Here is a 17,924-nt window from a genome sequence, read left to right as displayed (position 1 = left end):
TTTGGGATGGGGAGTGAAATAGAAACGTTGACTGGAAAAGAATCATTTTCTTTGGTATGTTGAGGAAGTAATGATATCCTAAGGTAAGGCTTGCTGCACGCCCCTTTTGTTCAGTTATTATCCTTCAATTGATAGAAAAGAAGTTGTAAGAATAAAGGAGGAAGAATGGCAAGTTATTGTCACTTACGTCCTGTCTAGATTCCCCGTTTTGAGCCAAATGTGTTGCCTGGGTCAAATTACTGATTAATCAATTGTATATAAACTTTTAAAAAGTGTGTGTTAATATCCGATTTCTTCATGGGTTAGCTCAAACATTTCTTTTTGAAGCCTTATTGGTCACCACAGTTATAGTTTTTTTTAAATCATTTTTAATGAGGATTATTGTTAGGAAGCCATAATAGTACCTCATATGTGAAAGTGTGCAAACTACTTTATGATACTGTTTTTAATCCTCCCAAGAACGTGAAATCACCCTCGCTCCACAAATAAAGGAATAAAAACTCAGAGAAGTTAAGTAACTTGCTTATATAAATGTGGCTAGTTTTGGGATAGGCCTGAAATTCATGGAGTGCCTACGACAGAGCGTATTCGGTTTTTATTACGCAGTAGTGCCTGTAATCCGCATGCACTGATCATGTCAGCATCGCCATAGAGAAAAAGTTATATATGTGACTCCCATGATGATTGTGCATTGTGGCTCTTTATTCTTAGAGCATGTTTTTTTTTTTTTTTTTATTGCTCTAAATATTCTTGAGGCCATGCTATTTGTTGTATATAAATTTGTAACTGTTATAAATTTCTTTTGAATTCACCAATTTTATCACTTTTAAATGTCCCTTTTCATCTGTAATAAAGCTTTCTGCCTTAGTCTTCTGTGTTTGATATACCCAAACTACCTTTCTTCTGGACTCTGGAATCTTTTATGCTCATAAAAACTATTGAGTACCCACCTCAAACAGGTTATATCAGTATTTACTGTATAGAAAAAAATGAGGAAAATTGTTGTTTTTATTTATTAATTCATTCAGAGATTAAGATAATAAAGTTTTCCCATTAGTAACAGTTTTTAAATAATAAATGTATTTTTCAACAAAAAGATATGGTGAGAAGAGGGTTATTGTTACACATATTTGCAAATCGCTTTAATGTCTAGCTTAACACAAGACAGCTGGATTTCCGTATTTCCTTCTGCATTTAATTTGCTACAATATCACACCTCATGTAGCCTCTGGAAAACTCCACTGTAAGCTCTTGAGCAAATGAGAGTGAAAAGGCAAAAAACATCTTAGAATTATTATGAAATAGTTTTGACTCCACAGAACCTTTAAAAGCGTCTGTACGAGGGAGATCTCTGGACCACACTTTGAGAATCACTGGTGTAGTGTGTATAGAACATAATTTTTTCTACCCTTTTACTTACAATATTTCTGCAAGTTCTATTTTTGAGATGTCTGTTGTATGTAATGTGAAAATGTGTTACTTTCGTTACTGTTTTCTGTAGGCTTCCTGACAAATTCCAGCTTTGTTTCCAGCCTTAGTTTCCAGCTTAGTTAGCCTTTAATAACTAAGGTTAATTAATAATTAAGTGCAATTATTGATATATTTGAGCTTAAATCCACTATCATACTGTTTGATTCTATTTGTTCCTCCTGTTGCGTTTTCCTCTTTTCTTGCCTTTTTTTGTTTTAGTTGAGGTTTTAAATTATTTCATTTTTCCTTTCTATTATAAGTTCACATTATTTTACTATTCTTTTGGTTTATTATAGATACAGCATGCCTTCTTGATTTACCAAATCTGAATTTATGTGGTACTTTTTCAAAGCAGTACTAGAGTCTTAGAAAATTGACACTTTATTTACTTGCTCCCAAATTAATATACTACCGTTGTCATGCATTTTAATTGTATGTGTGTATTTAGAATGACTTAAGACAGTATAAGTTTATAATATCAATACTATTTGGATTCACCCACTTTTTAAAAAACTTCCCTTTGTTTTTTTATTTCTTGTGTGTGTGTGTGTGTGTGTGTGTGTGTGTGTGTGTGTGTGTGTTTAAAGTATTTTCTTTTTAAAAAAATTGAGATATAATTGATATATAACAGTGGGGTGCCTGGGTGTTTCAGTTGGTTGAGTGTCTGACTCTTGATTTCGGCTCAGGTCAGATCATAATCCCACAGTCCTGGGATGGAGCCCCTGCATTGAGGTCTGCATTGAGCATGGAGCCTATTTAAGATTGTCTCTCTCTTTCCCTCTGCTCCTTTACCCCACTTGCACACACACTCTCTCTCATAAAAAATTGGTATATAACATTATATTTGTTTCAGATGCACAACATAATTTGATTTTTATATACACTACAAGTGATTACTACAGCACATCTAGTTACCATCCGTCATTATACAATTGACTCCCTTTATTCAATTTGCACTCCCCTTTCTCTCTGATAGCCACTCATCTGTTCTCTGTGTATGGGAGTTTCGTTTTGGTTTGTTCGATTTTTTTAGACTCCACATATGAGAGAGGTCATATGACATTTGTCTTTTTCCGACTTACTCCACTTAGCATAATGCCCTTGAGATCCATCCATGCTGTCACAAATGACAAGATTTCATTCTTTTTCAACTTTAATTAATTAATTAATTTATTTATTTATTTTTATTGTATATATCTGTATATCACAATTATTTTATCCGTTCATCATCAGTGGGCACTTAGATTGTATCCATATCTTTGCTATTGTAATGATACTGTAACGAACATGAGGGTGCATATATCTTTTCAACTTAGTGGGGTTTTTTCTTTAAATAAATACCCGAAGTAGAATTGCTAGATCATAAGGTAGTTCTATTTTTAACTTTTTGATGGAAACTTCGTACCGTTTTCCATAGTAGCTGCACCAGTTCACATTCACACGTTTACAGTGTGAGAGGATTCCGTTCCCTTCTCTCCACATCCTTGCAGTACGTGTTATTTCTTGTCTTTTTGGTAATAGTTATTTTAACAGATGTGAGGTGAGATCCCTTTGTGTTTGATTTGCATTTCCCTGATGACTAATGATGTGGAGCATCTTTTCATGTGTCTGTTAGCCATCTATATGTTGTCTTTGGAAAAAAATATCTATTCAGATCTTCTGCCCATTTTTAATCAGAATTTTTTGTTTGTTTGTTTGTTTTTTGCTATTGAGTTGTGTGAATTCTTTATTTTGGGTATTAGACCCTTATCAGACATATGATTGGCAAATATTTTATCCCATTCAGTAGGTTGCCTTTTCATTTTGTTCATGGTTTCCTTTGCTGTGCAGAAACTTGTAGTTTGATATAGTCCCACTTGTTTATTTTGTTTTGGTGCTTTTTCTTTTGGTGTCAGATTTAAAAATTTATTGCCAAGACCTCCTATGTCAAGGAGTTTAACACCTATGTTTTCTTCTAGGGGTTTTATAGTTTTATGGTTTCAGGTCTTACATTCAAGGCTTCAATCCATTTTGAGTTGATTTTTGTGCATGGTGTAAGACTGTGGCACGCTTCATTTTTTGCACATGGTTGTCTAGATTTCCCAAAACTATTTATTGAAGAGACTGCCCTTACCTTGTTGTATAATCTTGGCTCCTTTGTCATTAACTAATTGGCATATGTGTGTGGGTTTATTTCTGGGGTCTCTGTTCTGTTCCCCTGATCTATGTGTCTGTTTTTATGCCAGTACCATCGTGTTTTGATTACTATTGCTTTCATATATAGTTTGAAGTCAAGGAGTGTGATATCTCCAATTTTGTTTTTTTTCTCAAAAGTGCTTTGGCTATTCAAGGTCTTTTGTGGTTCCATACAAATTTCAGAATTATTTGTCCTATTTCTGTGAAAAATGTCATTGGGATTTTGATAGGAATTGCATCGGCTGTGTGGATTGCTTTGGATATTGTTATATTTTAACAATATACATTTTTTCAATCCATGAGCTCAGAATGTCTTTTCATTTATTTGTGACTTCCTCACTTCCTTTTATTAGTGTCTTATAGTTTCCAATATACAGGTCTTTCACCTTCTTGGTTAAATTTATTCTTAGGTATTTTATTTTATTTTTGGTGCAATTATAAATGGGATAATTTTCATATATGCATTATTAGTATATAGAAATGCCACAGATTTCTATACATTGATTTTGTATCTTGCTACTTTACTCATTATTCATTTATGCTAGCAGTTTGGTGGATGGAGTCTTTAGGGTCCTCTATATATATTGTGCCATGTCTTCTGCATATAGTGATAGTGTTGCTTCCTTTCCAATTTGGATGCCATTTATTTATTTTCTTGCCTAGTTGTTCTGTCTTTCCATATTGTTTTCTGCCTTTAAAAAAATCACTACTGCAATATTGTTTTGTAATTTATTCACTTCACAATAAAGTGTTAACGTTTTTACATGCTATAATTTTTAAAAAAATGTGGTTGAAGGGATCCAGTAAGATATTTTAGCAGAGATTCTGCCTTTATTATTTTTCTATTTCTGTGTGGACACAGCACAGGGCTGATACTAGTAAAACAAGTCCCTGATGAATTTTATATTACAAGTAAAGCCATTTTTGAAAAAGTAGGTTTTGATATTTGTAGTAGAAATATGGGGAAAATAAATGATTTATATATATATGTGTTAATATATGATACTCTATGCTTCTTATTTCAAAAAATTAGAAAAAAAATACCATATACTACTTATCAAGAAAATAAAACTGTGATAAGCATAGCTGACACCTAAATAGAAATCACAAACTCTTTGAGGAATAACAAATACAAAATGGTAAACAGAATGTCCTTCTATATATAGGAGGCATTTATATGAAAGAAAAAAGTAATTGAAATAGGAAATCACTTGAAATGAATATGGTAACTCTTCAGCCAATCATGCTTAATTTTTCTATATGAATAAGTATACTTAGGGTAAAGTTAAATTAAAAAAGTTTAGGTAGTTAATTAAGTAAAGTTTAATTAAATGGTAGAAAAAGTTTATATCTGTGATTATTATACTATACTTAAAGAGATGAGCTCTAGGCATATATTTTTTAAATTTTTTTTTTTCAACGTTTATTTATTTTTGGGACAGAGAGAGACAGAGCATGAACGGGGGAGGGGCAGAGAGAGAGGGAGACACAGAATCGGAAGCAGGCTCCAGGCTCTGAGCCGTCAGCCCAGAGCCCGACGCGGGGCTCGAACTCACGGACCGCGAGATCGTGACCTGGCTGAAGTCGGACGCTTAACCGACTGCGCCACCCAGGCGCCCCTAGGCATATATTTTATATTAATATTAAAGAAAGTCAACATTTTAGTGCTGCTTTTGAGATAATGCAGACATAACTTTAACCACTACTGAGTTGAATACCAATATGAGTTTTTAAAAAGTACCATGATTGTAAAGTAAAGCAATCATTAAAATATATTAATGTATACAAAATAATTTTATGATGAACAACAAAAAAGTCATCCCTATATGAATTACTGGTTGGGAACATTCCCTTTTAGTCAATTTTTCTACAGTTTCCTAAGATAGGACATATTTAAAAACTCACACAAGCATTATTAAACAACAGAGCAGGAAAATATATGAAAATGTTTTGTCTTCGAAATTTTAGAGTGGCTTCCTCATGCTAAAGATGATAAAATTATTGGGGCACCTGAGTACCTCAGTCAGTTAAGCGTCTGACTTCGGCTCAGGTCATGATCTCATAGTTCATGAGTTCGAGCCCCACGTCGGGCTCTGTGCTGACAGCTCAGCACCTGGAGCCTGCTTCAGATTCTGTGTCTCCCTCTGTCTCTGCCCTTCCCCTCTTTACACTCTGTATCTCCCTCTCAAAAATAAATGAACATTAAAAATAAATAAATAAAACCTTTAAAAAAAAAGATGATACTATTATCTCATTCATACCTCCATCTCCCCCTTCCAGTTTTGTCAGTTATAATACCTTTTTTGTTGTTCAGTAAATTATGAAAACATGTGCTTTTAATTCATCTAGTTTGGGCAATATTAACTCTTTAAGAAAATGACATAAATTAGAATATTTATTCTTTACACCTCACAATTTTAATTACTCACATCAGGAGTTATGATTCTACATGTATATCCGTTAGCAACATCAGATCTGTATGACGGTCAATACCAGTTCTTTTGACAACTACTCCTTTCATCCTCTGCTTGTCTGGATTATCCAGTTCAGTAGCTCTTTTTAAATCTTATTTTTCAAAGAAAGATGTGTCCTGTAATTCCCGAATTCTGTCACATTTGAGACTGTCAATTGCCTTCGTTCTTGAATGAGATTAAAGCTGTGCTTTAAACTCATATTTTAGGGGTGCCTGGGTAGCTCAGTTGGTTAACCGTCAAACTTCAGCTTAGGTCATGGTTTCAAGTTTTGTGAGTTCGAGCCCCGCGTCGGGCTCTGTGCTGACAGCTCAGAGCCTGGAGCCTGCTTCGGATTCTGAGTCTCCCTCTCTCTCATTCCCTCCTCTGCTCATGCTGTTTCTCTCTCACAATAAATAAATAAACATTAAAGAAAAATAAACTCATACTTTATTATGCAAGTAACACTTTCACTTGGTGCTGTGTGTGACAATACGTGATATTGTGTGTTGCTATTGCAAGTGAGAGGCCAACTTGATTTTCTACCCTCATAACTGATTTTTGTGTAGATACCTGAATAACATTTCCTTGTCCTTGATTCATAACTGAACCAAGAAACATAGTCAAGAAATCCACATAAATTTGTTTGGAACGCAATGTCCCTTTCAAACTACAGACTAAGTTATTATATTGTTTTTGGAAAATTTTGGTTTTTATATATTTGAAAACTTTTTGTCTTGGTTCTATTTTTCAATCATAGATGATTCATATGTTGGTTGAGTTTATCTGTCTTTCATGTCTATTATTATTTAATCTAATCTATGTCTTTATTTTCAGCTTCTTCATATTTTATTCTTCATGTGATGATCTCTTTTTTTTTTTTTTTTTTGTGGGCAATTCAAGCTTTAGTTCTCTGTTCTGTAGAATGTTGTTCCTAAAGTATTTACTAGTTCTGTCATGGTGTTATTTTGGTCCACTTGTGTACCCATCTGTTATTTTAATATCTTTGAATTCTTGTTACATTAAGTTTCTTTAACTGTCCTTCTACCACCCCAAGGATTTTCAACATATTTTCTTCTTTCTCATATTTTCTTCAGAATATAATCCTTACTGTATTAGTTGTATGTTGTTGTGAAGTGAAGTACCCTAAAAGAGCAATATAAAACCACACACACTTATTACTTCATATTTTCTGTGGATCAAGAATCTGGGAGTGGCTTAACTGGGTAGTTCTGTCTCAGGATCTCTCAAGAGGTTGCTGTCAAGTTGCCAACCAGAACTGCTGTCATCTCAAGGCTCAATGAGGCTGAAAGATCTTCTGAGCTCATGCACTTGTTTGTTGGCATGCCTCAGTTCCACATAATTCACATATTTTTTTAAAATGATTTCCTTTTTTTTGTCATTAAACTAAGTTTTAGGCTATATATATACATATATATACACATATATATATACATGTATATACACGTATGCATAACACATATATATACATATATATACGTATATATACACATATGTATATATATATTCATATACGCATCCTCCCTCACAGTTATATTTAGGCCAGTGCTATAGAGATCTTACCCAGTCTCTGTCTACTGTTTCATTGCATTTCCTTTAAAACTTTTATCTTAAAGTCGAAGAGGTATGTCCTTTTATCTAAGTACAGAGTTCCCCTGTTTGGCTCTATAGCAAGCCCTTTTAATGAATAGCAGATCAGGTTTTCCAAGGTTTTCTTCAGTTAAACAATCATTGTTGGTAGTGGTGGTAGTCAGGATTAAATACAAAGTAACAGTTCTATTCAATACTTGCTCTGAGTTTTTTCCCCCAAATAGATTGTTTTTAAATCTGTTATGCAAGAAGTGCATTCTCATTTAAGCATTTTTTAAAAATAGAGAATTATATAATGTAAGCAATAAAACATTCTCTGTTTAAGCCTTCTTTTTTTTTTTTATTTTGTAAGAGTAACCATGGCTCATAATTGTTTATGAATCAATTAAGATATTTTTGCAATACCAATATAGATGTATAGATTTAAATTCCAATATACTCACTCAAATGGCTAAAAGCCTATGTATACAAATTAGGTTTTACATATAGTAATAGATCATGGACATCCTTCTATGTCAGACTACTTCATATTGAAGATTAGGTGTATTCATTTTTAGATACTCCATAATTTATTTAACTATTCCCTTACTGATAGACATTTAACTTATCTCCATTTCTTTGTTTTAAATAGTATGGAAAGGAGTTTCTCTACATTTTACTTTGTAGTTGTGTGTGTATTACTATGTAATGGATTCATAGAAGTGCAAATGCTCTGTCAAATATTCCTCGGTATCGGAGGCGTGAAATCATGGTAATTCCACTAGATTGGAATCTCAAACAGATTATTGAATGGACTCATTATACCTTCTTTGTGTACTGGCTAAAAATCATGGTGTCTTAATGTTTGAAATTAGTTGGTGGGCATTACTTAATTCTTCCTAGCCTAACATGTTCACACTCTCATATTGCTTTTTACATATACAGACAGCCCTAAGGTGGAAGTGTGTGTAGCATGTTTGAGGAACAGCAATGAGGTTAACATGGTAGAATGAACCAAGATAATGGGATAGTAGTAGAGGATGAGTTCAAATATAGGGTTTTGTGGGCCATTTTGAGCACTTTAGATGACCTTCTCTCCATAATCAAGTATCAAAAAAACGGTCTATACTCCTTGCCCCCACTTCTACTGCACTGTGACTTCCATCTTGATTATGTTACTGTTGCCTCTAACAAAAGTCTTTAGCTACTTCATGACTGCCAAGACAGTGGCCTCTCCATACTCCTGTTCACACTATTGGCCATATATAATTTCCTGTGAATAAAAATGCCTTTCATAATTGTAAAATGTATATTATTTTATTTTTTATTTTTAGTAACCACTGTCATCATCACAGAATTCCGTTTGCTTTTTCCTCTTGTTCTTTCCCAATTATTCTGCTGCTTTGTCTGCTATTTCCTATTTCTTTTAGGCTGCTTCTGCCAAATCCTTTAGCTTTACTCAGTGTATGACTAATGTTTCATTCTTGGTTCTCTTCTTGTGTGACCTTTGAAAAGTTTTACAAATGCATTCCCAACTCTAAATGATTTAATGGAAGATTCTATTTCTGAATAGCTCTGAAAAGCTTAAGAGCAATGTGCATGGCTTTTAAAAATATTAAGCTTATGGAAGTAGATTGCTTAACATGTGTAAATGTTTGATAAAGGAAATTTTATTTTACACAATTACAAATTTTTATTAGCATTTCCTTCTGCCTTGAATACCTTTAAACTACTTCAGTGGGTTTACTGATATTCTTTAGAAGTGATCATAAGACATACTAAATTCCAAAGTATTTTCTATTTCAGCAAACTTTAAATTACATTTTAACGAATATATAATTATTAGAATATGTAATATGCTATTTCTAATACCTTAGAATTAATAATATATAATTGGTCTGTTATTTAAATGGTTAGTCATTTCTTATAGGGCAGAACAATTCACTCCTTGAACAACAACAGATGACAATTTTTCTAAGTTATGCTTGCTATTTTACATTACAAGAAAATACCAGTACATATAATCCTAGATAAGCAGTTAAAAATGCAAGATTACTGCCTACATTTAAATTTCATTCTCTCTCTTCTATAGGTCTTCTATGCATTTTCCTGCTTTTCTTAGATATAAAATTTATTTATCATTATAAGAAAATTTACTCTTTAGCATAAAAATATATTACTTTTCATAAGAAATAATCATGCATAATATCAAATTATTTTGACTCAAACTATTAGAAATACTGAAATTTTGATATATAGTTTTTCTTAAAATATATCTCTGAAATATTTGTATAATATTTATCATAATTCTGAATTTTATATATTACATATTGATATTAGATATATTTTTAAAATATGATACAGACTAAGCTTTCTTGTGAAATCTTGGTAATGTTACTTGATTTTTCCTTTTATTTCTCCATTTTGATATAAGCAGTCTTTCTGCCCTTTCTTTCTAGAAATTACAAGGTATAATCAGAAGAACAAACCTTGAGTTAATGCTTTAAATGTCTCCAGGATAAATTTATTACATAAATTCCAGATATATTTTTATACATAATGATGTTTCTTTCAAGATTACCTTTCAGTTTATTATCAAATAAATTTTTTTTGGTTGAAAACTCATGCCTAATCCAACATTTAATTAAAAAAAATATTTTGGGGTTTGACAAGAAAATCACAATGAAGCTTGATTCTCCAAAGTTTAGCCTCAATGACTCCCATATGTGTAATACTCACTGAAGACATTCTGCTTAACTGTACTTACTTTAGACCATAAGCCATACTTCCAGTTTTTAAAACTGCCTATTTCATATAATAGTGTGATGCATAGAGAGATCATATATAGTTCAATATTCAATATAAATAACATTTTCTAGATTTTTAATATCTTCCATGAAACTTTTACAGACTTCCTCAGTGTTTCTTTCCAATCCTAATTCCTGATGACTTACTTGAACAACGTTCTCAGTTTTTTCCTTAGGAGCACTGAGCTGTAGTCTAAGGCTCCTTTGGTATTTTTCATATAGTATCATATTAGTTTGAGCTCTATCTGGGTTAAAAGCGGACCACTTGTGACAATGTTGAAATACCTGAAGAGTGTGTTAATATTTCATTGTTGTTAATATGGCTGCACCTACATCATTTGGGAATCTAATATAGATATGTCAATGGTAGGAAAATGGCATTCCAATGTTATATATTCAGACTTAAGTAAGGATTCAAACTTTAAAGACCCTGAAATTGAGTTAAAAACTATTTATTTTTAAAAATTTTTTTTTCCAACGTTTTTTATTTATTTTTGGGACAGAGAGAGACAGAGCATGAACGGGCGAGGGGCAGAGAGAGAGGGAGACACAGAATCGGAAACAGGCTCCAAGCTCTGAGCCATCAGCCCAGAGCCCGACGCGGGGCTCGAACTCACGGACCATGAGATCGTGACCTGGCTGAAGCCGGACGCTTAACCGACTGCGCCACCCAGGCGCCCCGAGTTAAAAACTATTTAAAAAAAAAAACAAGTCCTTTTTTCTCTCCCTTGTTCAATTGTCATTTGAAAATAAAATTTTCAGTGTCAATGTATACTTTTTAGTATTTTGTTCAATTTTAAATTGGCACACAACTATGTCATTCAAAAATATCTCTCCTGGGTACAAGTTTAAAAAATAATACATTTTACACTTACACACATTTCATAGGAATATGGACTAAGTCTTCACTTGTAACTAGAAATATTGGGAAATATAAAGATGCAATTATTTAGAAAAATATGGAAGCTCTCCTTTCAATTCTGGAAGAATGTACAATGCAAGTGATCTTGGAAAATTTTCTTTCAGGTGGTTTAGAATCTTTGAAAAATCTTCAGCAACTAATTGTGGACCACAATCAGTTAATTAGCACAAAAGGCCTTTGTGATACTCCTACCATTATATACCTGGATTGCTCACATAATCATCTTACTAAAGTTGAAGGTATTGAAAAGTGTGGATTACTCCAAATACTGAAGTTACAGGGAAATTATCTAAGTGAGGTAATTGCTTTGAATTATTGGTTTCTGTGATTAATGCAACATTTTCCTTTTAATAGAAATATCAACTGTACATTTAAAAGCAAGTTTGATTAATTTTTCTTTATTTTTTTGCCTATTATTGATATGTGATTTCCAGTTTACTTAAAACTGTTACATACTTCTCTCTATTTTAAAAAAAATGTTCAACATAGAATATTTTATAAAGAAATCTAATTTAACATAAGTTTTTCAGAACACTAAAATAAATAGTAACTACTCAGTTAAAATATAACAGTATATAAATGGGACCAATTTATCAAGAAATTCTAATTAAAATTTATGATGAGATAACTTGTGTAAAAAATCAAATTCTAATTATGAAGTTAATTCTTATACATTTAATTCATCCTAAAATTCTTATAACATTATACTCTGAATTTAACAGAATATGTCTGTTGTTAGTTTTAGTAGGTTTTATGTTTTTGAATTTTGTTGAATGACAAAATATTTTGCTGAATATTAGCTAATGACCCAAATTTAAATATAGCTTCCATCCTTGGAGAATCATGTTCTACTAAGAGAATTGCACTTGGATGATAATAGCATTTCAACTGTGGAAGCACTTTCTTCATATTGGTTGCCTTTACTACAAAACCTGACTATCTCTCAAAACAGGTAAAAACAAACTGCTTAAGCACTAAATGCATTGAATGATTAAAGTAAATGCTTGATCTTCATAACAAGTAGAAAAGTTGTTAGTTTTTCCCAGCAATTTAGTGAAAGTGCATCACAATAAATTAATATATATGTTAGAAATATAACCTTAATGGATTTGAAAAAGTAGTGTATTGACATACCCTTGAATTTTAGTAGAATTTTAATTGCCACTTATCCTACTCATTTTATTTCTTCTGAAAGACCTACTTGTAGAAATCTCCCAGAGCAGGTTTGTTTATATTTGTAAAGAATATAGTCCTTGGAAAATGCAGGAGGTAGTTAATTTAATTCAGAAGGATGTCTCATTCTCTCAAGTGGTACTTATTAAGTCCTGGAAGAATGATTTTTAATCTGCTCTCAACTTGCATGTCTTTTTGTAACTGTTAAGATTGATTTAAATTCGATTTCCCTAAGGATATAAAGTAACACTTAAAAAAATACCTTAACATTAAATCGAGATGGGTACCTGACACAGAAGATCCATTTGAAACCACCAAACATCTGGATCTTTGCAGGGAAAAACTGTCTAAAACCAAAACAGGAGTACAATATGCGTATGTCTCCTTCTGCTTAATATTTCATTGAGACCTATTCACTCTAATACGATTAATTTGTTCATCAAAGTCACATGGAGTAGGGGATAGAAACCACCTTTAACAAGAAATTGCTTTTTTGAGGTATACAATTCTTGAGGAACAAGTGAACAAGTACAGCCTGATTTTAATACATATATATTTTTCTCCTAAAAGAATCATCAAATATTCTCACATTCTCTGCCACAGAAGTGCTCATCCTTTGAGCATGTATGTCCCAAATGATTTAACATATACCTATTAAACTGTTCCACTGTTTGGTAAAGCAAAAACTGAATCTGTATTCAAAAATTCCCTCAAATTATTTTAATCAGCTCTATTCTATGAAAGTTGACTTGGTTTTAAGAGGACATTTATGGTAGAGCCAGCTCTATTAGACAACATTGTTTAAGTAATGTGGGCCATCCACAAACTCACTGGATCTCTTCACAATATTTTCCAGGTAAGAAACACAATTTCAATGGAAATGCTCAGCTGTGCTTTAGACATATGCAATAAATCACTCAGTAATTGACATACCTCACACATCTTATAGAAGTGGACCTTAAACCACATCAATGAGCAAAATAATATTTAATGAGTTTAAAAAATATTCGAGTCAATAACCTTTTTTGAGAAATAATGCCTTTAATTTTTTTGGACAATTTAGATTATCAAAGAAATCTTTCTGATAGACTTTTGACCTATCAATCTGCTATTACTAGGAATTATATAAACTTGATCACTAGATGTTTTTTAGAATTGATAATAATAATTGGGATACTTAATCCAAATAATCCTTATTTATAAATTTATTTGCTTAACCTTATAACATTTGGTGGTGGTGTTTGCTATTCTGGGGGACACAGAACTGAGTAATATATGTTCTTAGCATCAAAAAACTCTTAACAATAAAAGAACTTAATCTTTTGAACTTAACTATATAAAAATAAGTAAATTTATTATATAAATATGTTCTTTTGAATTTTTTAATACTGTCACATATTTGAATATATTCTTTATGACTCTCTCAAAGTTCTTTGCACATTTCATCTACCATTTCTGAAAGGACAAAGGGAAAAGGCCTAAAGACATCAGGGATGTGACTGACAGAAATGGACTCAAGGGCAGCCAATCTGGGTTTGAATTCTGAACCTACAACTTACCTGTCAGTTGACCTTGAGCAATTCTCTTCTTACTGCCTGAGCCTGAGTTTTTTTACATATAAAAGAGGTAGTAATACCTACCTTACCTGTTTCATGGGATTCTAATGATGATCTAAAAGGAAAATGTATGTCAATATATTTTGCAAATCTGAGAAGAGTTTTATAAATGCGATATTTGGATTTGTGATTGGTGTGTCTTTTAAATTGTAAATATTTTTCTCTTAATTTTTGATATTTTCACCACAAGGAAGAAATTATGTGTCCATATGCTTTTCCCCCCCAACAAATGAAATACAATAAGGAATGATACTTAGTACATATTGTTTGAAATACATGTTTCATCTTGACTTCTGTTTTAAATTTTCATTAGAACATATGACTGTTTTAAGTTTGACTCAGCGGAGTCCTAACTGGAAGACTCCGGCTTCATAAGTCTTTCTACTTCCAGTGAGACTCTAAGTAGGAGCAGAAAGTGGAAACTATTACCCATTGGCTGCTCATTGTACAAATCTTTTGCTTTTTGTCGTCTTTGAAATTTATATCTTTTTTATGCCCAGGGCTAATGTGACAAGGTCAAATGGTATTAGGTTTTCACTAATGTCCTTTGTCTTTCTGGTTTGAATTTTCTTGGAAAAAATATACACAGAATGTCAGTAAAAGGAAAAGTTCTAGAAGTTTGAAAAAAGAATTCCACTATTAGGTTTCTACCATCCTAATGAATAGTCATAAAGGTGAATGAATAATCAGTTTTCTTGATTAAAACTTTTAAAAAAGAAAAAGAACAGAATTCTAAAAGCATGGTTATCTGAAAAGATAAAGTTTTAATATTATAAAAATAGTCAAACCAAATATTTCTTTACTTGCATTGATTTTTGAAAAGAGAATTTTATTTTTAATTCTAAGACTTTATTGGTTATTTTACTGGAAGTCTTCATATAACCTATATGTTACCTACACTTTACCATATAACTTACTGGTTAAAAACATGAAATAGTCTGAAAAAAAAGAAGAAAACTCATTATCTGTTAATCTTTCAAAACCCTTTTAGTAGAAGAACAAAGATTTAGTAGTAGAAATTTATTAAAGGTACCAAACAAGTAAGAATTTTCTTGTTGATAAATACATTCATTAGAATTATATTGAGGAACTTAAACTTCCTGCTTGTAATGATAATGATCCAAAACATGCTGAGTAGGAGAATCATAAAACTAGGATTTAAATCCACTAATTATGTAGCAACAAAGTTTTAGGTTGTTTTCCCTCCCTCCCTTCCTCCCTTCCTTCTTTCCTTCCTCCCTTCCTTCCTTCCTTCCTTCCTTCCTTCCTTCCTTCCTTCCTTCCTCCCTCCCTCCTCCCTTCCTTCTCTTCTTCCTTCCTTCCTTCCTTCCTTCCTTCCTTCCTTCCTTCCTTCCTTCCTTCCTTCCTTCCTTCCTTCCTTTTCATTGTACATGTGACATTTCATAAATTTGACTATTTAGGAATATATGTACAAATAATGAAGTGTATATATAAATGTAATGGCCAACATTTTATCACTCTTTTATTATCTTGGATTTTCTTTCCTCCTGGAAATTGTATGTAAGAAGTGGTGTTGTATAGGCTTAACATAAATAGTAATATTGTATTTAGGTTTAGCTACAGTCAGAGAGAACTTTTTCCAGTCTCATTATTTAGTCTGTTTTTTCATCGGTAGTATCTTCTGTCTCTCTGCTAATGCAGAACAGGATAGTACAAGAAAGGAGTCAAGGTCAGTACAAGGGTTAGTTTTGTGCCAGACCCCATGAGGCTTCTAGTCACAGTATTATTCTATAAGATTCTGACCTTAGAATAATAGATTTTTTTTCATGACAAGGAGATAGTAGAAATAAAGATGTAAAAATGTCTGACAGGACAACTGGAAGGACAGTATAAAAAACAAGAAAAGAAAAGAAGTGGAAATTAATGCGTACTTTTTTTTCTTTTGTACCAGAAATATTCTGTTAGTTGAGGCATATTTTGAACTGTTACGGAGTTCTGACATTTATACGGAAGATTAGTTCAGGAGACTTGTGTTTGTAATGAGAATATATTTCAAGCAAAGGAATTTTTCTGTTGTTTAAAGATTTAGAAAAGCTGGCTTAATTTTTATTTCTAAATAGCTATGGTAATGTGGTTTTGTGTTACAGACTAAACTGTAGACTTGTCTTAGTTGGAAATGCAAATCAAACTAAATTAATTTTCTCTTCATGGCTTTTGTTTCCAGTGATGTGAATATTTTGAATATCACTTATGTTCCTGGCCTGAATTTGGGTTCTTACTGACAACTATATCTTAGAAAATGACAGAAATTTTTAGATGCAGGAGGAAAATTCATTATTGCTAGAATTTGAATATGCATGCCTTAATAATGATTATTAATTTAAGTGTTTGCATATTTCTGCCAAATTTAGGTTCATTCTATCTGTATAAAACATTTTCTATTATAATGTTGCTTAGATGCATATTTCTAGTTTAGAAATAACCTTAGTGTAACTTTGGATAATTGCAATACTTATAATACTTTTGATCTGGAAAACAAACAAACAAAATTAATTAAAAACAAAACTAGTAACTCTAATCTGTTATGCTGTTGAAAAGTGAAAACAAATATTTTTTACATTTTTAACCTCTTCATGGTTTAAGTTATGTGTTTGAGCCAGGACAAAATATATCTGTAATATAAATTCTCTGTAAATTTGGCTTTATACAAAAACCAAACAAAAACAATAATAAAAAAGTTCACTTATTTTTATTTAAATAACATGTACACATTAAAATCCATGATATTTGTCATCGAACTTGATAATACATGGTGTTTTCTCTTAAAAATGAATACAAATGTTCTATTATAGAATAAATACTTAGAATTTTATGATTACTACATTTTTAATTAGCACTCTTAATGTTATTATAATTGCATTTTATTGTACAAATATATAATGATATATGTATATATAATCATATACAATTGCATATTATCACATAATTGTGTTATATTAATACGTTATTATGTGGTTATGTCATAATAAGGACATTCCAATTTAAAATTTTTATGAATTCTATTTCTTTGTTTTCAGCTTGACAAAAATCATACCGCTTTTTCATTTTGTTTCTTTGGAAAAACTAGATGTCAGCAACAATTGTCTTTCTGGTAAGTTTAGAATAATATATAATTTCTAAAAAGTACATAATAAGCTTTTGAGTTTCTTTTCTAAATGTGGTAAGGAATGGTTTTGGATAGATGTGTTAATGGTATTTACAAATAACATATCTATGCAATAAGGTGTAGAGGAGGAAAAATTTCTCCTGTATCCTTTTACGATTTTAGGGTAGGCCTAAGAATTAAACTGACACAAGACAGATTTGGAAGCAAAGGATACAACTTGTAATGTTTTTTGTTGTTGTTGTTGTTGTTGTTGTTGTTGTTGTTGTTGCTGCTGTTTTTTAAAGGTTTGGTTGTAGGCATTTCTCTTGGCTTCTCCCTCCTATCCTCTTGATAAGAATGTCTCTTTTAGGAGCACCTGGGTGGCTCGTTCGGTTAAGTGTCTGACTTCAGCTTAGCTCATGATCTCACAGTTTCATGAGTTTGAGCTCACATTGGGCTCTGTGCTGACTGTGTGGAGGCTGTTTGGGATTCTCTCTCTTTCTCTCTCTCTCTCTCTCTCTCTCTTTCTCTCTCTCTTTCTCTCTCTCCCTCCCTCTCGCTCTGCCCCTCCCTGACTTGTGCTTTGTCTGTCTCTCAAAATAAATAAACTTAAAA

The 17,924-nt window shown here is 32.0% G+C and overlaps 1 protein-coding gene across 3 annotated transcripts in view; it reads left to right on the top strand.

The window, feature by feature from the left end:
- Positions 1 to 17,924, top strand: part of LRRIQ1 (leucine rich repeats and IQ motif containing 1) — a 230,869-nt gene that overhangs the window by 47,005 nt on the left and 165,940 nt on the right. For all 3 annotated transcript variants that reach the window (XM_086712713.1, XM_086712712.1, XM_086712711.1), the window contains exons 11-13: positions 11,519 to 11,712; positions 12,239 to 12,366; positions 17,242 to 17,315. In XM_086712713.1, coding sequence (XP_086568839.1) covers positions 11,519 to 11,712; positions 12,239 to 12,366; positions 17,242 to 17,315 — 396 coding nt within the window. The remainder of the gene's footprint in view (positions 1 to 11,518; positions 11,713 to 12,238; positions 12,367 to 17,241; positions 17,316 to 17,924) is intronic.

The sequence above is a fragment of the Puma concolor genome, chromosome B4 (genome assembly GCF_028749965.1).
Source record: "Puma concolor isolate L17-30 chromosome B4, mPumCon1.1.hap2, whole genome shotgun sequence".
Taxonomy (NCBI): Eukaryota; Metazoa; Chordata; class Mammalia; order Carnivora; family Felidae; genus Puma; species Puma concolor.
The sequence above is the reverse complement of the archived record's forward strand: the minus strand, read 5'-3'. Positions and strand labels throughout refer to the sequence as shown.